The sequence below is a fragment of the Cydia pomonella genome, chromosome 16 (genome assembly GCF_033807575.1).
Source record: "Cydia pomonella isolate Wapato2018A chromosome 16, ilCydPomo1, whole genome shotgun sequence".
In the NCBI taxonomy this organism is placed as follows: domain Eukaryota; kingdom Metazoa; phylum Arthropoda; class Insecta; order Lepidoptera; family Tortricidae; genus Cydia; species Cydia pomonella.
In genome coordinates, this window is record NC_084718.1 from 15235206 (window position 1) to 15259904 (window position 24699).

Here is a 24699-nt window from a genome sequence, read left to right on the forward strand (position 1 = left end):
TAACCAGCTTAAAACAAATAGTGCTGATCTTTTATTTCGGTTTGTGAATAACTTAAGGAATAACTTAAGGAAACGTTAACGGAATTCAATAAAAACACGTATAGTACGATGAATTTTATCGACAATTCACCCCCCATACCTATGTTTTTTCTCAACCATTTTAAAATTGCAGCCCTTCAAAGTTTTATGCAGCCAAACATGACTGCACTTGGTTAATGTACCATTATCTGTCCATTTACCTATCGCACATTTAAAAATACAAATTATTCGATAGCTTATGGATTAGGGCATTAAGGGTCTAGCAAGCTAAGCTAAGAAGATTGGCCCCCGCAAGGGATTTGGTTGTAATTTGAGGTGCAGTAGTGGCAGGTCCTAAGAACACTGTATGCGTAATATCAGCCTTCGATCTTCTTTTGTTTCAGACTTATCCACGAAAATGTCAAAAAATCAAGGTAATTTTTAAACTGTTATTGCAGCTAAACCAAGCAAGCCAGAGCAACCAAATGAATTCAGAATTAAGGAGCATAAAATGGGGTTCATAATGCATATTTTTACAGACATTCATTTCCTTGAACTTGGATGAAAAAAATAATGTAATTTTTTTCTGCTCCATTTTTTTGCCACTTCTCGCGGAGACACAACTATCAAAAAAATTACGTGATAAGCCACATTTGTTAACTACGTATCCATTTAAAAACATTTTGAAAAGTCATGGTGCGTCATGTCAAAAAAAAAAACAATTACGAAGATATGTTTACTATATCATATTATATGTTATACGTTTATATATGTTATATGATATGTTTACATCTTCGTAATTGTTTTTTTTTTGACATGACGCACCATGAATTTTCAAAATGTTTTTAAATGGACACGTAGTTAACAATTGTGGCTTATCAAGTAATTTTTTTGATAGTTGTGTCTCCGCGAAAAGTGGCAAAAAAATGGAGCAGAAAAAAAAACATAATTTTTTTCATCCAAGTTCAAGAAAATGAATGTCTGTAAAAATATGCATTATGAACCCTATTTTATGCTCCTTAATTCTGAATTTATTTGGTTGCTCTCGCTTGCTTGGTTTAGCTGCAATAACAGTTAAAAAATTACCTTGATTTTTTGACATTTTCCTGGATAAGTCTGAAACAAAAGAAGATCGAAGGCGGATATTACGCATACAGTTTTCTTAGGACCTGCCACTACTGCACCTCAAATTACAACCAAATCCCTTGCGGGGGCCAATCTTCTTAGCTTAGCTTGCTAGACCCTTTCAAGCATAAATAAATGTTACAGAAAATTCTCCACAATTACTTGAGAATTGATAACAAAGATAAAACTTCATGCATCCTAATACTGATGCGCAGTCGGTAAGATTCTAAGTTTCCAAAATTGGAAAATTTCCACATGAAAAAATTTCGGATAACTTCTCATTTGATTTCGCTGTAATTTCCGAAAACTTCTGCAACTTTTTGGAATCCTTCTGCAACTTGCACATCTGTTCTGTAGGTAGGTTCTCATGCGCTAGAGTTTGTTTCAATCGTCGGTTTTGTTAGACAGTGAGGATTCTGTACGCGGTACCTACTTAACTATAATAGTATTCTGTGCTATAAGTAACAGGTTTGTTGGAGCCACTGTTGTACAGTCGCCATCAGATATAGCGGAGCGACCGAGGTGCTCAGAAATATCCAAACACGTACTCTAACGCCTTGATAATAGAGCCGTGTTCAGATTTCATTTTCATCACACTTGCTTGAAAAAGGTCTTATTTCATGCATGTGTACTGAAGGACAATAGCCTTTATTGTTCCCGCGCGAGTTATGGATTGTGAAAAAAAAGCGATTACTCCCTAGGGATACCTATATTACCTATACAGTATCGATTTTATTCAAAAAAGGATACACCTACCTACAGGTTTTTATACGGTCGACAACACGCACGCAACACCTCTGGAGTTGCAAGCGTCCATAGAAAACGGCGCTGCTTACCATAAAGCGTATCGTATGCTGGTTTGCCACCGAATCCGTACAAAAAATCCCCGAACTTCCTACAAGGAACGGATAACTGTAAGGATATTTAAATAAAATAAAATTGTATTCATCAGGATCTTTATAAGGATTGACGTCCACTACAATATGCGTGAATAAAGGATACAGCTTATTGAATGCAACTGTGTACTTTAATGTCGATAACCCGTCCTCTATTTGGTGCGCTCGCGATTTTGAATACTTGTTTAGTATTTCATACCTGAAAAAAAAAACGCGTTTATTAAATGGCCACCTAAGAGGCCTGGGATTGGACAAACTCAGATTACACTTACACGCATTTACTTATGGCCAAATGAAGGTATGAAAATGATTTCCAACTTGCTGGGAATACATTCTTCAAAATACTTTTTATTTGGTCTAAGTCGATTGGCCTAAAGATTCATATTTTGTTTGTAAAAAGTAAATGACAAAAGAATACTCGTAAATGACACGAGGAAATAATAAGTTAATATTTAAAAGGTAATCCAAAGATACATTGTAATTTTTTTTGATTTTTTTCTTACTTGACACACTTTTTAAAAAGTAATTCAAAATGAAAACTACAGTCATTCAACTAAAGGAAAATGTATTTTCCTTAAAAAATTCTCCTTTAACTTTGATAAACAAACGCGAAGGTTTGTTAAACTTGTCCACAATATGCCGGAATAAAAAAATTGTTAGCGTATTTTTGGCCACCCTGTAATTAACTCGTGGGTAGGATTTGAGATCCGAATATCCGTCAAATATAATAATATAAGATCCGGATCCGACGTTTCATAGGATCCGAATATTTCGGATCTCACGGATCCGTTTAATATGGTCATGCAAACGTAACCTTGCCTAACCTTTTTTTATACAAAACTTACGCAACGTTTTTATCCGAATTATGCGGTTCCGTCAAATTTTAATATCCGGATCCGAAAAATAGGCGGATCTTGCAAACTCCATTCTTTGGCGATACGAACTTTCGTATCGCAAAAGAGCTCCACCTAACATTATTTCCATCTTAACCAATTAAATGGTTGGCATTTCATTAAGACGGAAGAATAGCTTTTTGAATCTAATGAAATAACTGTAATTTTTCTATGAAATTCCATTTCGGGAGAAAACGGTTTCCATTAACTAAATCTTAACAAATCACTTGATTTTGATGTCGATCGCTTTAGCATAATATTATTATTCTAGGTTTAGAAAATTCGCTATAAGAAAAATTGTTTAGCAAATTTTGAAAAAGAGGAATGCCTATAAACCTAGTTTTTCATTGTGACAATAACATAAAAAAAATCATGGAAAATATTTAGAAGTGGAAAAACGTTTTCTCTTTTTGTATGGACGATCCTTCTCTCTTAACTGTGCGTATCTCCAGAAACTTCCTGCCTCGCACAGCTAAACTGTGGAACTCATCTAATTAAGAAAAGAGCTTGCTCCCGTCTAAAAGGCCGGCAAACCCCTCCGGTATTGCGGGAGTCCATGGATGACGGTAATCGCTTACTATCAGGCGATTAGTCTGCTCATTTGCCTACTATATCGTTAAAAAAAATACGTAAGTACCTTTTAGGATTCTTCTCTGAAGGCACGTGTGGCAACATAATATATCGCGCTATTGTCTTATTATATTTCATCATAGGCAGTTTCGCCAGTCGTATCCTGAAAATATCATAGTCGTTCAAGCTTACATAATTTTAAGATCGAGAATCGAGTATGTATTTTTGTTGTTTTAATTTTCTTAATTTTGTGCAGTTTTGATATTTTCAGAGGTGAACGTTATTAAAATTATGAGTTGACAAAACTTTGATTCGTACTCTTGAAGCAACCGCATATATCTATTTGCATGATAATAAATCAGGACGTCCGACTTGTGGGCCAAGAAACTATCGAATGGACACCATAGTGTGGCGTCACGGCAGACTTTGAATAAAATGGCGGCACGACCTTTTGACATAAACAGAGATGCGTCGAAGAAAGAGAGGGAAGAAGGCTTTTGTTCAGCATTGGGGTACAATAGGCTAACACATAAATAAAAATAAATAAAAACGTAGCAACAGGAAAAATATTACTAGGTACTAACTACAATACTCTAAACTAATAGGCAGTGAATCTAAACGTTTTTACAATAAAGGTTTACGATTTCTCAGTTAACACTTTCAGTGCCAAGCGCCCCACTTCCGAAACAAAATGAACACAAGCGTGTTCTTGGCAGTGAATGCGTTACCAGTCGACTGAATACCTCCAAAACATGTCATTGTCTTCGCCGCCCCACCCCCAGAACTTGTTGGAGTAGCCGTTGGCAGCCAAGAAATGGTCGTCTTTCATTGCTGTTACACCGCCAAAGAATTCGGTTAGCTTGACGATTCTGCAAGAGGAAAATATACACATTTATTTAAAATGTGGTTAAGGTGTAACAAAAATAGTGGGTATCCGTTTAAGAGCATATTCCGTACTTTCGGTTCTGAGTAGGAAAAAGTAGAAGATAGGAGCACATCCTATCCGACACCCCAGGTATCGCTGGAGCGACATGGTGGAGGCGGATTTGCGCGAACACCGAGTCAACAGATGGCGTGAAGTAGCGCAGGAGCGAGAAAAGTGGCGCTGTCTTTTGTGGGAGGCCAAGGCACAGTTTCGGTCACTGAGCCAACGAAGTAAGTTTTGTCGCGGACTGTACTATTCTAAGGGTATTCTTCAGTTAGGTTTCTCCCCAACCAAATATCAGGGTAAAATATGTATCTTCAAACCGCAGGTCGTGGGCTAAAACCTCGGCTAGGAGGACTAAGTCATTAGCAAATTATTTTTTAAAGGTTCAGCACGGTTTTAAAAGTAGCGGTAAATCCTGGTTTATTTTGGTTTTACTCCGAACTTTCATTAGAACGCGAACGTTTAAAGAACTTTATTGTATAGCATGTATTCGACGAGCGACGAGACGGCCGGCCGGCCTGGTGCTGTTCGGCGGACGATATTGGCCTGTCAGTTATTCGCGATTGTCAGCTTTTGTGAATAACTGATAGGCCGGTATTATCGTCCAGCGAACTGGTAATCAGTGGGCCCCTTTAGTGTGGCCACGTTACCTGTCATGCCGCTCGTCATGCTCTTCTTCATGACCACCGCTCCCTAGAAGAGCATGACAAAATAGGGACTTTGTCGGTTTTTTTTGGCGGGAGTCAAAAAGGACCGGCAATATGAAGTATGGAGCGCCGCTATTGATAGCGCGAGTAGGGCAGTGTGGTGTGTGGCCGGAGAGGGCAACATCGCGGCATCGCGAGGAGCAGAACGAGGAGTAGCGTGAGGAACTAGTGTATGTAATTAGTTGTGTAGTGTAGTATTAAAGCAGTATTAGGCTAGCTTACGGAGCCCCAAGCCTCTTGAGTAGTTAGAGGGAAGGTGTGTGTGTGTCTGTGGGGGGAAGGTCTCGAACATACTTGCCGCCTTTGTAGACCTGAGTGCTCATGTATCTGGGATACTTTGGACAGGTGTAGAGGATCCTATGGTCCAACGGCAATAGGTCCACGTCGTGAAATATGAAACACTCCCAATAGTCCTTGACCTGGTCGAAACCGGCGTTGAACAGTCGACCTTTATTGAATTTCTCTTTTCCTGTGAATATAATATTTGTTATGAGTAAATGAAGTATTTTTGGTGGATGTAAATCATTGCAAGCGGAGATTGAGTTAGCGAAATAAGCAGCGGGTAGGCACTGAAACCTGTCGAATATCATACGACTCTCCTGGCGTCAACTTAGTTTTAGTCTAGCTTTAGAAAACGATTTCCACTTCTAAGTACTTTCCATTCTCCATGATTTTTTAGTATGTTATTGACACAATGAAAAACTAGGTTTATTTATAGATTTCCTTTTTTTCAAAATTTTCAAAACATACATAATTTTTGTTTAAAAAAAAGGTAAACCTATAAATCTAGGATATATTATGCTGAAGCTATCAAAATCAAAATCAAAGTGATTTGTTAAGATTTAGTTAGTGGAAACCGTTATCTCCCGAAATGGAATTTCATAGAAAAAGTACAATTATTTCGTTAGGATGGCAAAGGTAAAGATTCTTCCCTCTTAACTAGAATTCTTAAACAAATATTACTGTTCGTAGTCGCTTTACTCTACAAAGGGGGAAAACGCTGGGATCGGCTACGAGCGTAGAGCTACGAAAATGTTGGCAACTACACCACAAAGTATGATAAGTATAGAGATGAAATGGTAGAGCCGGCAGATGACCGAACGAGATGCTCTTATGGAACTTTCAGGAGTAGCAGAGAAAGCGCTATGATTGTATATCCTTGTCATAATTTCATTTTTATTTTAGTATGGTTCATGGCGGGCAACAAATAGCCCTTCCAAATTACATAGGTATTTTTGGTATGTCGTCAGGAATGTTAAAATGTGATTTTAATTTTGCGCATTGCGTATGTTCTGTCCCTCACAGGCGCACGCGTACAGCACATCTAGGTGATCCTAACATCTATGGATTTCATTTTCGCCTATAGAATCTATAGTATAGATACATCAGTAACCCGTTAAAATACCGATTTATTTGTATAAACATTATAGAAATGTTGATCAAATACCATTTTCTTAGTAATCTTAGTATCTGAAAAGCATTGTATAGTTCGTGCCATCCACGATGACGCGCAGATTTGTCAAATCTAACCTTTAATAACAAGACTATACGAGTGAAGGCACGCGTCTTCCTAAATGACACGATCTATAGCATCGATATTTTAATTCGCTTTCCCTCCACGTAGCAGGCTGCCAGCTGCGTAGCATAAATATATTGAAACGAACCGTAGCAGCTACGACGTGCTACGAACTGTATTTCGAAATTGCTACGAATTTGTATCAACATAAAATAAATATACATCGTGTTACACCAGTCAATTGAAGTGGAGTGGGTACATCATACTATGGTACACACCGATGTAGTATGACCGCATCCTGAGCAAATTTTACTATGAGACCAACCCCGAAATCGCGATAAAATAATTGACTCTCCCAGATTTCAACATCAGTCAGTGAAAATGTAGGTATTAGAGAGCCAATTTGTTTTTGTGATTTCGGGGTTGGTCCCAAAGTAAGTATAAGTATTATACTTAAAATTTCTATGAAATTATACTAAAAGCACTTTCTTTCAAATAAAATATGAATTGGCTACTTGACAGTTTTTTGTAAATAATGTCAAACGATCTTGATTTTCCTGAGGATCAAATGTCTATATGGGACTCATGGCAGAAATGAGAGTTAAAGTCTGACGCTCGCACTCGACGATTGAAACGCTTCTAACAAAATGATAATGTGATGTGACGTCACATTATATAAGTCTGTCTTAAATGTATGGAAGATCAAGGAAATTGCCATTTTGACCCTGAAATATTGCGTATATGTGTGTAGTTGTGATACAATTTATTTTTCAATAAAATGTAAGGAATCGAATGGTACCATTTTTGTTCTATTTTTGAAAAAAGAAAAAAAAATATATTTTTTTGAGACTGGAGCCTTGTATTTTTTTATAATCGCAATACTTATATTTTTTTAAATTCAACTTTTTTATAATGGATGGCTCATTTTCTATTCATTTAACTAAATTTTGTTATAATATTCAATATGTGTCAAGTACCCAATTGTCGAAATCGGTTCACAATTCAATTTGAATTATCATTCATTATCCTTGCAAAGCCAAACCAACATTATTTAGCTAAATTAGTTAGCTAATATATGATAGTGAAGCGCTGGTGGCCTAGCGGTAAGAGCGTGCGACTTGCAATCCGGAGGTCGCGGGTTCAAACCCCGGCTCGTACCAATGAGTTTTTCGGAATTTATGTACGAAATATCATTTGATATTTACCAGTCGCTTTTCGGTGAAGGAAAACATCGTGAGGAAACCGGACTAATCCCAACAAGGCCTAGTTTATCCTCTGGGTTGGAAGGTCAGATGGCAGTCGCTTTCGTAAAAACTAGTGCCTACGCCACATCTTGGGATTAGTTGTCAAGCGGACCCCAGGCTCCCTTGAGCCGTGGCAAAATGCCGGGACAACGCGAGGAAGAAGAGAAGAGAGTTAGCTAATAGATAGATTAGTTGCCGATAGATGGCGCTGTACACAATTACGCTTAGCATACTTCTGGTCAAAACTCTTTTCTGTTTATAGTTACATGAGATAATCGAAAGTTTCTACGGAACCCTCGGTGCGCGAGTTAAACGAACTCAGCACTTGACCGGTTTTTTACATGGATCAGCTATCACGTAAAATCATTATAGACATTTTTGCAAGTATAGAGCGAGACCAAGATAAGTTGGCAGCGATTTTGACAACCCGGACATTGCAAGTGTTATTTTAAACGTCAAACTTCTATGTAATTATGACGTTTACTTAACACTTGCACACGCTGGGCTATCAAAATCGCGCTTATCTTGGTCTGACTCTAGCATATTCATTTATTATTAAAAGTAACATTTAAGTAATAAAAATACGGGAAAAACATTTTTATTTCATTATTTTTTTAAATTAAGCGCACTTGTATTAATTTTTAAATTAAGTAGAGCGCTGGTGGCCTAGCGGACTATTGTGGTTCTCGGCGTTCACCAAAACTTACCACTTTGTTCTATAATGAATATTCTGTATTCTATCTGTTGCTTCATCAAGAACTGGTGGATGTTTATGAGAAATATTGCCAAATTTTCTTCCCGATGTCTGAAAATATAAACCAATAATTGAATATGGTTAAAACTTTAAATGTAACATTTTTTTACACGACTGTCATAACAAGGAGTGTAATGTTTATTAGGATTATTTTTTAGCTTTTTGATTCACTATCATCAATTGTATAGCGTGCATAATGTAGGACAATCACTGTGTACTTAGACTGCAACCCGATTGGCGCACCTGCGCTCATTTGAATCTGAGGAATGTAACATAGGTAACGTAACCTAGGTTAATATAATGTAATTCAGACGACCGGTTTGGCCTAGTGGGTAGTGACCCTGCCTACGAAGCTGATGGTCCCGGGTTCAAATCCTGGTAAGGGCATGTATTTGTGTGATGAGCATGGATATTTGTTCCTGAGTCATGGGTGTTTTCTATGTATTTAAGTATTTGTAAATATTTATATATTATATATATATCGTTGTCTAAGTACCCTCAACACAAGCCTTATTGAGCTTACTGTGGGACTTAGTCAATTTGTGTAATAATGTCCTATAAAAAAAAACTGCATTCCTTATATACATAGTTGTCCGGGTTTACATTTATATTAGTTACATTACTTATTTTATAACCGGCCACCCAAGTAGAACAGATTCATGCGGTGAGTACATTTACGAATCCTTACTCATGAAGTTAAACCTTTACTCATTTAAGTAAACACTTTTATCCCTAGATTAATGTAGGTATTAAGTAAATGTTAAAAACACAGGGTGTTTATTTAGTCACCTGTAATAATTTACGGGCTCATTATAGGTATATAACATACTGAGCAACTTTTACTATGGGACCAATCCCGAAATCGCAAAAAATTTTTTAGTCTCCCATAGATAATGTCAAGGTCAGACAGCCAAAATGTATGAAACAGTATTAATGTAAAGCCCGACAACTATGTATGTACATAAGAAACACAGAAATAATCACATATGATTAACCCAGGTAACGTAACATTTATGTTACAGGGAATCAGGAAGAAATACTGAAATCCATGGACATTGTAAGTACCCAGTAGTACATTGTAGTAGCCTCCCATAGCGACGAGAGGGTTTTGGAGAAACGCCGCTTTCTGGCTCACGTTGTACATAGTTATAGTCACGTTGCCTGCAAAAATAGTACTTTACCTATACGGAACGAGGATGGCAATTCTATGCCTCGTCTGGCATTGGGTAGGTTTGTAGTAGCCCCCCATATCGACGCGAGGGATCTGGAGGAACGCCGCTTTCTGGCTCACATTGAAGTTTATTGATACGTTGCTTGCTAAAAAGGTATGTACTTTTAACCAATGAAAATGAACACAGTTTTTGTGACTATCATATATACTAGTCACATATAATTTAATTATAATGAGAGACATTAAAATACGAGCGCAGATTTCATGTTTCCTTTAATAAAAAAAAAGCATCGCTCGTAGACGCATCTGCTGCAAAACCAAGTGAACATCTTATTTATTTTGTATCTGGATATCGATAAAACTCGATATATAATTAATCACCAGCATTGGTATAGTTTATGGGCTATGGTAGTTACATTTATATATATATATTAAATTTCTCATATATTAAGGTAAAATATTCTTCACTTACCTTTTGTATACGCAGACATTATCTCACATACTGGCAGACCATGTGGTAAAATATCTGTAATAATAAACGTCATTAATTCTAATTAATTTAAGATAGCTTTGAGTTACTAGGTGTAATATTTAATTCATAATAAGACGGTAACTTAGCGATTTTAAAACCTCCGCCGGAGTAAGCTAATCAGGGGGCCTAGCCAAGAAGACCATCGTTGGAACAAATCGCCAATTGAAATTAGAAATGCATTAGTCACGTAAGTTTTCGTAGGTAGGATCTGACATCCCGACAGGTATACTCGTAGTTTTACTTTTCGTTTGTCGATGCACGAATGTTATCTTTGCTAGGCCCTGTAGTCACTGACATAGAATAATCTTGGACAAATTCTATAGTAATGGTATTTCATCATGGCATTATCTACCTATCTATGTTTTTGACTCTTATAGTTCGTGTCGTCCACGATGATGCGCAGATTTGCCAAATCTAAGACGCCGCACCGGACCGCGACCTTGGTGCGGTCCGGCGCACGTTCTATATCGTGTGATTCGTGTGTAAGTTGGTCCGCCGTACGTTCGTTAAGAACGCTATAAGTGAGAGCAAAAAAGAGATATTTTGAGCGCATCAAAGTCGCGATCCGGTACGCCCGTCTGTAACGGCTTTCCTGTACAGTCCGATGCAGAGAGAGGTGACCCCCCCGACTTAGACTGATTGTATGCAGCCCTGTACATATCAGCTTCATAACGTAGAAGTAGTTGTAATCTTAACGTAGCACTTGGCATAAAAACTTTGCATGGTCTGACTATTCGGAATACGGATGTACCTATTATAATACGATAAAAGTTAAATGAGATGGTAATTACCAGTTTTATTTCCTATTGTCATAGAGTTATACAAGCCGGTATCTGTAAAAAAATACATGTATTTTACGGTCGAATACACAAATACCTTTACAAGTTTACAAGTCAGCGTTCAAAATATATATTTACACGACCTTAGAGTCAGTGTCTTAGAAGCATTTAAATATATTCTTGCAACGTTACTTGGCTTGTACGAGTAAAGGTGCCTGTGAAATGTGAACTCGTCCACGCACCACACACCACACCGGTAATTGCTTGTGAATTAAGTATATTGCGGCATTTACCTTTCTACCTGTGGAAATTTTTAATTGGATCACTGTTTCCATGTCATTACCTTTCTTGTTACTCTAGCTGTAAGTTTTCCTTTGAAATAATATAATAATAAATAAAAGTTGATTGGGTGATTGCATTCATTGCATACTGAGATTACTAAGTCTACACTCATCTAAATTGGCATCCAATTCGTTGCAAGGTCTGCAGAGGTCTTTAGCTGGATTTCCCAGGCAAACAAGCCAGGGCACTGAGTACCTACTGAGTAATGTCAAATCCGTGAATTTCAAATAGTAAGTACTTAAGTAATTAAATAAGTTGTTATGTATTATATATTACCTTCAGTTGCATCCTCAAATACTTCACTACTGTCGTTGAGGTCATCACCTATAAAGAAACACATTAATAATAAAATTAAACCCCGTTAAAATCACTCTTCCGATTCCAATCTTCTTCAATACGTATAGTCAAGGTATTAACCAAGATATTATAAATACGACCAATAGACCATGCGAGCGAGCGTCCCCAGCATCCCCAGTGCGCCGGGTGCGCCGCAATCCCAACAGCATCCTGGAGGCCTAGTACACTTAGGGCCTGGGCTATAACCGCGAAAATCGAAGTTCGTCAATTGCGGGCATTTTTCTCTGTCGCATTTCGGGGTTGACCCCATAGTAAACTTTGTTCAGTATCACCTACATATTCACCCCTCAGAGTTTGATCAGTGATAACAAAAGCACCCTGTATGAATAATACATAAATACAGAACCACACATATTTTACTTTTATTCGATATCCGTTATATGTTAAAACGCTCTAACACAAGAATCTTTATTTTATTGTGACGTAAAGTTAAAGCATAGTAGTGATGATAATCATGTTATTTTACCTGTTTTATTTGTGAGCGCCGGAAAGCTATTCATACTGGTATCTGCAAAATAACATTTAGTGTGTGTTTAAAAATCCAGAGATTTATGTATCACAACATAATCACCAGAAGCTTAAATCCATAACAGACGAGCGTACCGGACTGCAACCTTGGTCCTTGGGCGGTAATCGTGTGTTAGGTTGACCGCCGCACGTCCGTTAAGGACGCAGCTATAAGTCAAAGCGTAAAAGAGATATTTGACCGGACCAGGTGCTGTACGCCCGTCTATTGCGGCTGTCATATTATTACCTTTATCAAAAACTTCCATGGTTTTAGCGCTAGGATCGCCACGGCCTGCAACGTCGGAAATTGATAATTACTAGGTGTATAAATAGGCAACCAAAAAGTTGGGTAAACTATCTCATCTTGGCTCCAAATAGCTTCTATTTTGAATACCCCGGCCACATACTCGACGAATGACATGGGAAGTAGGCAGCGACGTAGTGCGGCCACGTTACTCGTCATGCCGCTCGTCATTCCCACCGCTCCCTATTTTGTCGGTTTTTTGGCGCGAGGTAAAGGACCGCCAATATGAAGTATGGATGGAGCTTCGCAATTAATCGCGCGATTAGAGCAGTGTGTGGTCGGAGAGGGCAACATAGCGGCAGCGCGAGAACCAGCACCGGGGCGGCTACCGGGAAAATCGAAATTCGTCAATTGCGGGCATTTTTCTCTGTCACTCTAATTACGTCTTAGTAAGAGTAAAAGAGAAAGATCTCCGCAATTTGCGAATTTCGGTTTTCGCGGTAGGCCCGCAGGAGCATAGTGTGACCGTAGTATATACATATATTGAAATGGCCAATCATTGGAGGGGACCGACATTACAATATTTTATCCTCAAGCTATGCTGTTGACTTTTTTTTTTATTTTTATACCACGACGGTGGCAAACAAGCATACGGCCCGCCTGATGGTAAGCAGTCACCGTAGCCTATGGACGCCTGCAACTCCAGAGGTGTTACATGCGCGTTGCCGACCCTTTAAAAACCTGTACACTCCTTTTTTGAAGAACCCCATACTGTAGACCCTCGGGAAAACCTCGGAAGGGAGCTTATTCCACAGCCGGAGCGTCCGCGGGAGGAAATTCCTCCTGAACCGCACAGTACGCGACCATTTAGGTTCTAAGGTGTGAGGGTGAACTCCCTGCCGACGGCGAGCGGTGCGGTGATAGAAAGTGGCCGTTGGCATGATGTCAAACAATTCCTCAGAGCGCAGCCCATTGTACAAGCGGTAGAACACACACAAGGAGGCAAAGTTTCTCCTTAGACTTAAATATTCAATACCGCTTGTGAGTTTGGGATCGTCAACGATTCGCATAGCGCGCCTTTGGACTGAGTCAAAGGGTCCAAGCTGGCATGCAGGTGCTCCTGCCCAAAGGTGACACCATTCGATTCGACAGTGTGTTGATGCTATTAATATTTGGCATGGCTCCGATTTCAAACAAATCAATTGCTATAGTTTATTTTTGAGGTGCAGTGCTAGGTATTGTTGTTGTATTGTGTGTTGTTGATTGTAGCACTGTTAATTGTTGTGTGAGAGCGCACCTGGGTCGCCTAGCAGGAGGACGTCCTATCGAGGTCATATATCACGCCACGTACGTATCAGGTATCGCTGGAGCGAGATGATGTATAGACGGATCTGCGCGAACTTCGAGTCAACAATTGGCGAGAAGTCTCACAGGACCGAGAAAAGTGGCGCCTTCTTGTATCGGAGGCCAAGTCTCATTTTGGGTCGCTGAGCCAACGTATTAAGTAAGTGAGTACCTATTGCTGATTGTACTTTAAAAAACTTACCCTTTGTCTGTTTTACTACATGCGTATTATTTAACACCAGAACAACCTTTCCATCGGCACTCATCCGAGAGAACTCCAAGCCATTAATGCGGTAGAGGTAGAAAACCAGAGGTAGTAACAGGATAAGCACGATAAATGGCCGGTAGAATGTTCTCGGTTCTGGCCTCTCGATGCAGTCGTGTAAGGAGTTGGGCAGTCGGGTGTACCCTGAAATTAGTAAACGCTATAAGGTCGTTTTCACACTATCCGATGGCCTACCGATGGCGAACCACCTTCCACGTGTTGTCTCCTACAGGGACAGGGACTTACGTACGAATTTACAAGTGCGACAGAGAAGCAATGCGTCGAATGTGGTTCGCGGTAGGCCCTCGATAGGATTCTATATCTATAATGTCTGGTCGCGGGTGTGGAGGGCGTTGTCACTGCTTAAGCTGCACACTACAGCAATCATTATGTCTAAAGTATGTGTATCATTGTATCGAATATCGGATATCTAATGGCTCATATAGGATAGACAGGTGTAAGAGGGTGCCCTGCAAATGACTTAAATTAATAAATTAAATAGGTACCGAAACAAAACATATTTTATACATTTTACTGTTATACGCTATCGGAGTAGACCAAGTAAAAATGCTCTTAGGTCACGTGGGGTAAAGGTGCTGATAGATTTGAGCATTAACTTGTAATGATTCTACATATAGTACAGAAGAATTTGCTAGCGTTCGTCGAACAATTCACCGAAACTGCTTAAAAACTGCGATTGCTCGATGTTTTGCTCGAGTGATCAAATCCATGAGTGGCTTTAGAGAAACAATTTATTTTAGTCGGGACAAAAGAAACAAGTTAGGATTCCCTTTAACGATAAGTGTTTCTCTTGCAACAATGTTTCTCTTAGCCAATCTAATTTTGCGTGTTATGGTTAAAATTGTATGGAGATGACATCTGTCACCGTAACCATGCTGTTAAAAAAATACTACAAGGCCCACGGTCTTACCCGTAAAAACTAATTACTTAAATTCAATATAATGTACCTACGGAGCCGTACAACGCCATCTATGTAATGTATATCAGAATAATACTTATCATTGTGTAAAAAAATACTCAAACTTACTTTTATGAGACTTCAATAACAAAGGAGACACTTTCCGGACTGGGAATAAGTGACCCAAAGAGTAATTGAGAGTGCCCATGGCCGCTTCCAGCTGTGAACTAAGAGTCCCTGTATGGCACAATGAGATATTGACTGTTAGAAAATGCGAAATTTTGTTGTTGAATTCTTTAACAGCTTCCAAGATATTGAGGAATGTTCGAATATCAACATTGGAAAGAATGAATATTAACTGATTGGGTATATTTACTGTCCGGCTGAAACAGAAGCCGAAGGTTCGGGTTTGGCACTAGTTTCGGCCGAAACCGAAACCGAAACTTTTGTAAACATGTTAAAATCTTTGAAAGAAAAAACCATAAAACCTCTTTTATACCTACACATATTAAGACTGCGTCGACCGTCCAGTGGCGCTCTCTTTAGGGGAATTATGTTTTCTAATAAACCAATTAATTTCTGTATACATAAATCAGTATATTAATATTGTTATCATACTTCTTCCCCAACTTTTGGTCTTTGTCACATAGTTAAGTTTCATTGTAAGAAGTACCATTTCGTAAGTTTCGGCCCGGCTGAAAGATTCGGCCGTTTTTTGGCCGAAGTCGAAACAAAGGCCGAAACATGGTTTTTTTGCCGAAACTGGCCATCTAGTCAAATCTAGTTTCGTGTGATTATACCGTCTTGATTTAAAATCATTAAGAGCGAAAAAAAAAAATTTTATTTTCGTATAGTGACGGTCAAAATGCCGTCATATAACGCAACACATCCATGAGTACTCAAATTCCTCTGGTGTGTTGTATTTCTTGAGTACAGCATCATCACCTCATTTTTTAAAGTCAGCAAAGTAAATAAATAGCCCAGTAGTAGATAAAGTCCGACCAAGCTAAGTTGGCAACAATTTTGATAGCCCAACCTATGCAAGTGTTAAGTAAACGTCATAATTTAATATATGTTTGACGTTTAAAATAACACTTGCGCTGTCTGGGCTCTCAAAATCGCTGCCAATTTACCTTGGTCTGACTGTAGCAGCAAATAATCGAAACGAACCATAGCCGCCTTTGAATTTGTCTTGTTACAGTAAAACAATACTCAACCCTAGATTAACATTACACGGGAAATCCAATCTCAAATATCCGCAGCAAGATAATTTAAACATTTCCGTAATTTGTTCCTACCTACAGAGCAGAGGCTTTATAAATCCTGATAATAAATTACAGTGATTAGCTGAATGCGCAAATCTGAAATTTAGGGGAATTTCGCACTGATATTAAACAATACAATTAAAAACCAGAATATCTTGGTACCTTCCTCTCAGTAAAATTAAGGGGATGTTTCGGTAAAATCATAATGGTTGTTTTCATACAACCGTATCAATCGTGACATGGTAACAATATAGATGTAGCTAGAAATTATTTGCTAATTTTATCTATTTGCTGAAAGGTTTCTTTGAAATGAAATGTGATTATATTTCAAAATTATTTACGTTAAATGGATTGCTACGCTGTTTATACAAATGAAAAAGATATGAAGTAATTAAATGTAATGTATTTAGAATGATAGCGATAAAATAGATGTTCACAGTCAGCGAAAACTCAAAAATAATTTTTAAAATCTTGTTATATATTTACCTACTTACCTCTGCAATTTATAACTCTATTACAATACTATTTGTCGCACTTCTTCGAGCAAACTCAGAGCTGTGAATTTTTTCGCCTTATGCAATAATTTACAAATAACCGGTTCTTCGAGGAAATGGATGACGTAGATGTCTCCATTATCCGTCTCAACTTCAAGCCGCTTCAAGATTTCTTGCACTTGATCCTTGTATGGAGTTACCTTTTCTTCAGGAAGCAGAGAGAAGTGCCAAGGCAAACAAATTTCTAGCACATTCCAGATCACTTTCTGGCTCACGGCGTAGGCTATCTTAGGATCTTCCTCAGGCAACTCTACCTTTTGTTCCTCTTCAACTACTTCCTGTGGTTTCTCGTCGGTGATCTCATCTTCTTGACAAGGTGGACATATGTACGTGCTTCGCACTTCAACCGCCGATTGTACTTTGGTTTTACTCGCTATGTTTAGGTTATTTTCTTTGGACATACGAGCACTTTGCGATATACTTTGTTCACCTTTCTTTAATTTTGAGGCCGATGCCTTTTCCTTTTCTTTTCCCTTTTTACCTTTCTTACTTTCAACGACTGGTTCATACTGCAACTCTATTATAGTAGTGCCCACGCATGTATCAATTACATTGGCAATTACTTTATCCAGTAGATGATTGGTGCATTCTAGAGCGCATGCGCGACATGCATCTCGATATTTTTTCTCTTTAATTAAATGGCAAACGATTTCGTTGCATTCTTCATACGAGTGACAAACCTTTTTTCCAACTGCCACAGACAGAGCTGCAGCAAAACCCTCAATTGGATCGGGACTTTTGCATAAAGCTAACAGAAATGCTGAATAATTCATCGTATCTTTTGAGGTTTCATAAAGGGTAAAAAAGAACTGTTTGATTAGATTCTTTCTCAGTTGCTCACATGGGTCTTGTGTGTCAAAGTCTCGTTCGAACCATAGTTCTGTCGAAATGAAATCTTCTTTTTCGATAAGCTCTGTCGAATCCTGATCAATACAGCGGAATTCATGGCGCAAATCGAGTAGTTCTTCTACAGATGGAAATCTTAAATTTGCACAGTAAATCAGAAAATCTCTCCAATCCACGTAAGCAGTATCTCCGAACATCTGGAATACCAATTTCGGCACTTGTTCGGGATCTAACCGCTTCCACACTTCTGGAACAAGAGAGCCGTCACATGTTTCGTGCCCAAATATAAGAAAGTCTTGTAAAAGATATGTAAATGCCTGCTGTAGTGCAATTCCTGATGGGGCGACAATCTTGAATTGAGACCTCAAACGCTCTAGTTGAGCAACTTTAAATTCCATATCAGATACGTAGTCATCAATTGGTGGCCCAGCTGGCGGTACCGTAGGCGGAAACTGCAGAAGATTAGGATCAATAATGAATGTATCATGTTCCAAAATAAGACTTTCTGGAATTCTCCGGCTATCTTCAACCGCTAGTTGTAGATATTTACAAAGGCGATCTACGGATTCAATTTCGTTCAAATAATATGTATTGATCTCGTTTTGCACTAGCATAAAAGTTTTGTAAATTATATCATTGAATAACTTCATGTCCTGGTAGCATTTATACTGGAGGGCTAGTATACGTAGGCTGGCTCTGTACATTTCTCCATTAATACCCATTGTCCATTCATCAATACATTTTAGTGCATTAGCCTTGAATATATCCTCTGATGTTACTGATTGATCAGAAACTGAATCTTCTTTTTTCTTAGGAACTGCCACTAGCTTAGCAAGTTCAGTATACTCCTTACTAATAAGAGAGCGATAAGAATCATTAGTCTCTTTGATCACTTTTAACGCAAACTTGGCATTATTGTCCAAGATAATATTAAATGGATTGTTACTATAATCAATTTGAATATTTTTTATCTGTAAGTCAATAAATGCTGTTCTTAACTGTTTGAAAACTTTGTCTTCTCCGCTAGATTTCTTGGTTGCTGATGAATCAGCATCATCCGAAAGGTCATAACTTATTTTAGTTAACTCTTTGCTTGTCAGGCGGTCGTTTGGAGGCAGTTTTTTGAGTTGAGCAAAGAAGAAGTCATGAAGAGCTTGGAAGGATAATATTGACCTGAAACATGGTTATGGTCGTTTACACTTTGCATGCAGCTTACGATATTTTATGTCTGATTTTCTTGTCTTAGCAATGACAAAATGCTAGCTTTAAGAAAAAATCCTTATGGGAATCGCACGCGCATTATTTATAAGGTACTTAAGTTAGTATTATCTTAGGGCTTACCTATTTATTTCCGCTTGCATACATGAGATGTACGAATTAGCCATCGCAGTTAGCTCTTCCATTGCCCAATTATCTACAATAAGGGCATGTCTTTTTTGTTCCGCGTGTAGTTTTCTTTCATCGCAAATATGGTAAAGTTTACTTTGTAAATCTTTCACTCTGCAGTGCCATTCATTTTTTGTGACACCGACAGTTCTCCAATCACTTTCGAATTCATTATATTCCTTTTGAAATTGGCTGACCAAATCCTGTTTATTTGACGGCAATGTGATGATCTGGGTCATCTTATCTTTAATGAATCTGACGTAAAGCGCCAAACTATTCATCTGCAGGCGAATAGCAAAGAATAGCTGTTTCATGTCGTTGAGATATATTTTTTCAACTTCCTCCCAACATGTAGCTAACGCTGCTCCAATTGATTGTGAAAAAGGTATTTTACCGTAGTCCCAGTCTTCCTCTCCAGCCAAAACTGTTACTTCTTCCGCAAGTTCATCATTTTCTGATTCTATATCAACCTCTTCAACTTCAATCGCAATTAAAGTATCTTCTTGCGAAATGTCTGCAGAGGAGGGATCTTTGACCACGTTCAAGCCTGCTTGTGAAATTGACTGTCTTGATTGACTCATTTTAGATTTTCCTGCTAATCGGTCTTTTGACTTGCCTCCCGCCATCTCGGGCTTAAGAATTTTTGATTTCGTTCTTTTATCAGTGGTAGACGGAAAATTGAGGTTACTTAAAACATTTTCACCAAATAATATATCAGAGTATGATGTCATAGACGTCAGACAGTCCCCTATTATGTATTTGCAGATTTGTGCCAAAAAATCTTTTTCAATTAACTCATAGTACATGCTGTAATTAATTCCCAAAACGGAGTAAAATCTTTCTATTAGCTCGGAATTTTCTTCAGTTAAATCCCAAATAACGAGCTCTTGAAGAATATCTTCTGTTTCTTTTAATTGGATATAACAGGTAAAGTAGCTTTCAAATGGTTTCTCAATTTCTCTTTTATGGGGATTATTTACTAACATCGATTTACGTATCTCTTTATATTCATCTTTTTCAACTTTGCGATGATTTGCAATAGCTTCTTCTAAGTAAATGTCATCTTTATCTACTAAGCTTTCTTCACCTGGAGGTGCGCGTCCGGAAAACTCCTCTTCTAGAATTTGTGCTGTTCGATATGAATTAGGGTAGTTTATTATAACAAACCCTTTTATATCATCTTGGGCTTTTATATATTCCACAATCATAGCGGCCAACAAATAATCTGTTAATGCATCACCACCGCTTAAAACTTGGTAAGCATATTTTCCCAAATCCGCAGCTGTCGATAATACTATTTCTTCCTCAGGTATTGTCTTTGGTGTTTGTGTTTGTTTAGTGTTAGGAGGCGGAGCACCAATGACAGGAAGAGGTTCTAGACTTTTACTCGTTGTTTCATCATCCGATTTCATTAACCTGATTAGCTCTTTCTCGGGCTCTTCCTGAGCAGCGAGAAGAAATTTATCGAATGATAGTTCAATATCAGTGCACCCTACCATTTCAGTCTTAAATTGTTTTAGACAGTAATTAATAGCAGCCTCGATTCGAACTACATGTATTCGCCTATAGTCCAGTAATGTTTGCATTGCAGTGGTTATAGCTCTATCAGGTAGGTTACGCAAAATAGCCTTAGATGTAAACTGCGGCAGATCGGCAGGGGGTCTGGGTGGCGGGTAAGGGTACTTCATTTCCAACAATGTGTACACAACGTGACCTAGGACACGAGTGCCGAGGTATTCAAATTTTCTTTCCTCGGACTCTGGGTCAAAATTAGGAATCAAATGGTCCAAATTCCAAGGTCCAGTATAATTATGATACTCCAAGAATTCGCCATCGTTCATTGCCTCTTGCCTGTCCAATTCTAGTCTTACGATTTCTTCAACTTCTGGAAGCATCTCCTCTTCAAGATTAGGTTCGTTAAGAAGATCTTCTGTAGGTTCCAATATTTCAAAAATAGGTTGTTTTTTAAAATAAAGAATTTTCCACTCATGGATGTAATGTTCTGGAATATCATCACCAATGAGTTTTTTGAAATAAGCATACCGGGTCGCGTAATCAACAATTGATAGCATAGTTTCATAACAAATCTCGTAATAGTGTTGTCGTTTTCTTTTCATTTTTTCTGCATAGAGCCTTTTATGCAACATATTTTGCCGAGATTTCTCAAAACCTATTTCGTCTAAGGCTGAATTAATTTGCTCTTTGATATTGTCAAGATACTGATCAAATTGTTGTCTCCTTTGCTTAACAAACTCATTTTCAGCTCTGACCCTGTTTTGAAACATATTACGAGCTTGTTGCTTAGTCTCCATTATCTGTGTACACATTTGTTTTTCAAACTGCGACAGTTTCAATACTTTCTTAGCGAGTTCAGTATCAAGGTCAGTTTCTTCTTCGTTGATCGTCTGGTTCCACATTGCGCTGCTGAGCGCGTTTGTCATTTGTTTTTGGAATTCCTCCGAGTCAGCTTTTTTGTGCATCCTAGTATAGAGATTTTCCATGTAATTTTGAGCCCATTCAGAACCCATCAGCGCTTTACTCTCTTCAGTAGCCTTATTTTCCATTTCTAAAAGTTCCTCGTACGTATAGTTTTTGGTTTCACAAGGAAATTTCTTTGAAAATATTTCCATATCTTTTTTGTCTTTTTCAGAAAGCTTTTTGGGCTTTGATGTGGAATAATAACATGGTGTCTTCTTTTCTTCTATATTCTGCAGTGTCTTAACATATTTATGACGTAAATATGCAAAGGTCTCTTTCACTTCTTCGGATTTCTTTCTCTGCCACTCAATAAAATGCTTCTCGTTTAGTAAAGGTTTTGACAAGTAATCAATGGTAGGCTCTTCTTTTTCCTCAACTTTATCAACTTTGAATCTTGTGTCCATTTTTTTCACCAAATTGGAAACCATTTTTCTTTCACGTTTAATAAAATCAATACGGTCCATTTTATCCAAATGAAGAAACAGTTGGTAGAAAAGCCTTAATAAAGAGGTTCCTTTGCCTTCCTTCACATTCGTAAGATCAGTTGTGGTCAAATTTATTTCTAGTTCTCGTAACCATTCCTGTAAATATTTCCAGTTGTTATCGATGTCTATCGGGGCGTTACTAGACCTGATGAGGTAATGTTTCTCCTCATTTATAACGTTGTAACTGAGCAGAACGCTTGCAATAATATGGCCATTTTTCATCATGTTACCAAATTCTTCAGCTTTCCATACAATTTGCCGTTGCAACCTCTCCGTCAGCCATTCTTTAAGTATTTCAGCCATTATTATAATTATGTTTGATAAAATATTATTAGGGCATTGTCAGAACTCAATAAAAAATCGTCAATTGTCAACAACAAATCGACAATTAGTATATTAGACAGAAAACTTTCAAAAAATTACTTTATGGTCATATTTACCTTTTCACTAGCTCTCGAACCTTTTTTGTTCAGCAAATTATTTTCTTTCGTCGGCAAGTATAGTCTGGCAAGCTAATTATGGTGAACACTAACTCTACCTTCCATTGAACACCCTGAATTTGACGCCAATAATTAAACCAGAGACTATTAAATAACCAAGAAGAGCAACTTCAAAATCATTATTTTTAATATTATTTTTCAATTTAACTTTATATGTATAAAAAAATCAGTTTTATGACTTCTAAACGTAAAATCCGGCTTTCCTGGAAGCTGTCTTATTTACAAAAGAAAAGTATAATTAAAGCATAATAAATTCCATTTGACTAGTTTTTATTTAATTGCGCCATCTAGTTCAAGATTTTTAAATAACACATTCAAAATTATTTATTTGTTCAAAACAGTAGGTCTTAAACAGTCTTAAATATATAATAAATGATCACTATGCTTCGCCATAGGGCCTACAAATAGTTACAGAAGACATGTATCGTATATATTTAAATTACAACTTATAAAATAATAAAATAATACACGATAAATTAATAGATAAACATCAAAAATATACAAAATAGACATCTCCACATTCTGACTAAAAATCTTGGATTAAGTAGTATGTTTTAGTTGTCAGAAAATCAAACAATTTTTTTTTCTTTAAATCATTAATTTATATTACATAATTTTGGTGCCATTCCAAAAAAGCTCTTAGCTAGTAATGCAGTTTTGCATGACGTAGAGATTATTTTATATTGTTGGTAATTATTGAAATAGGAGAATCGGTCAGGGTTAGACTATGTATAATGCGACTTAAATATAAAGCGACTAAAATATCAAGGAAAATGTATAATATCAACAAGCTGATATTTTACGACCAAAATAATAATTTTCAATTGAATCCAGGATTAAATGTCGATTATGAGACACCAACAGAATTCGCCTGTGATGTAGATTGTAACAGAGATATCAATGCATATTCAAAGCTCCCACCTCTGATAATGTCTAATATTAACAATTATTTAGAGCGGTACATAAATATCTCATTAAATTAATACAAACTTATTTGATTGTAGTAACTCACATTTCCATTAACTATTATGATAATTTATTTATTCAAAGAATAAAGGTGGGGGCAAACTATAATGCCATTTTATCTATTTATTTATTTTATTGATTCAATAAATGTACACAGCATTACAGCGAACTAATACACTGTGAAATTTATAATAGACAGTATTTATACAACCTTGGTACATGATACAGTCTAGAAAGGAAAAACAGAACAAATGTAAGAAAGAAGACTAATACAAGACAGAAGATTCTCGCTTATCCATCGTCTCACAGAACTTCATACATTCTTTACACAGATCCATCCAACTACATGCAAATACATCACATTCCGGTGCTGATGCGAGGAGTGCGTTAATATATTGTAGGGCGCGGACAAGTGGTGATTTGCCATGAGACATAGTGCGTGTTTTAGGCACTGCTAATAAGTGACGACTTTGTGGTCGTAAATTAAATTGGGCCTGAGCCACAGATGAAACGAACAGGCGTACGCGCTGTGCAATCAGTTCAGGGCAGTCCGAGTTCCCCCGTAAGACATTACATACAGTAGTCAATAGTCATGTCACAAACTCTAGTGGCGCCACTAAGTAGCAAAGTTTGGCAGCCGCTTTCCCCATGACCATGTTTTGGTTTTATATAAATTGATAGAATTATCACTTTTATGCAGCCAATCGGTTCTATTATTTTGATCATGTGTGGCTCCAATAATGATGAATTTTCGTTATAAAAAATCACTGTACTATGGAAGGAAAGTGTCATCAAAAACCCTGCAATAGGTGGCGCTACAATACCTAGAATACTTGAAAAAAAAACAAATCATAGACAGCTTCATACACTTCTCTCCGTCAATAATGCCTAAACGTAGTGATTATATGCTCTTTGATACCTAGGTTCTGAGCTACTCTTAGCGCTACTCTGGAGAGATTTGGAACTATTATTTATAGCTGACAGCTGGACACTTTTGCAACAGTTCTACCATAAGAGATTTCACTCCTTTTAATTCCACACTCCATACGCAGATCGTTAAATGTAGACGTAGTAAAAAGAGGAGTGGGTTCTAGACTACCTTGTGGCA

At 37.6% G+C, this 24699-nt stretch overlaps 2 protein-coding genes across 2 annotated transcripts; both read right to left on the reverse strand.

Moving 5' to 3' along the window:
• Positions 1–1268: 1268 nt before the first annotated feature.
• On the reverse strand, positions 1269–16612 carry LOC133526282 (beta-1,4-galactosyltransferase 1-like). The gene is made up of 13 exons (XM_061862834.1): positions 15241–16612; positions 14130–14336; positions 12587–12631; positions 12299–12340; positions 11752–11799; positions 11146–11187; positions 10295–10348; positions 9833–9968; positions 8605–8702; positions 5432–5606; positions 4246–4371; positions 3570–3665; positions 1269–2238 (listed from the first exon to the last, which is right to left on the reverse strand). The coding sequence occupies exons 1-13, from the start codon at positions 15317–15319 to the stop codon at positions 1896–1898; spliced, it is 1491 nt and encodes a 496-aa protein (XP_061718818.1). The 5' UTR covers positions 15320–16612; the 3' UTR covers positions 1269–1895.
• A 149-nt stretch (positions 16613–16761) lies between these two features.
• On the reverse strand, positions 16762–22903 carry LOC133526281 (sperm flagellar protein 2-like). The gene is made up of 2 exons (XM_061862832.1): positions 19118–22903; positions 16762–18949 (listed from the first exon to the last, which is right to left on the reverse strand). The coding sequence occupies exons 1-2, from the start codon at positions 22426–22428 to the stop codon at positions 16891–16893; spliced, it is 5370 nt and encodes a 1789-aa protein (XP_061718816.1). The 5' UTR covers positions 22429–22903; the 3' UTR covers positions 16762–16890.
• Positions 22904–24699: the final 1796 nt, after the last annotated feature.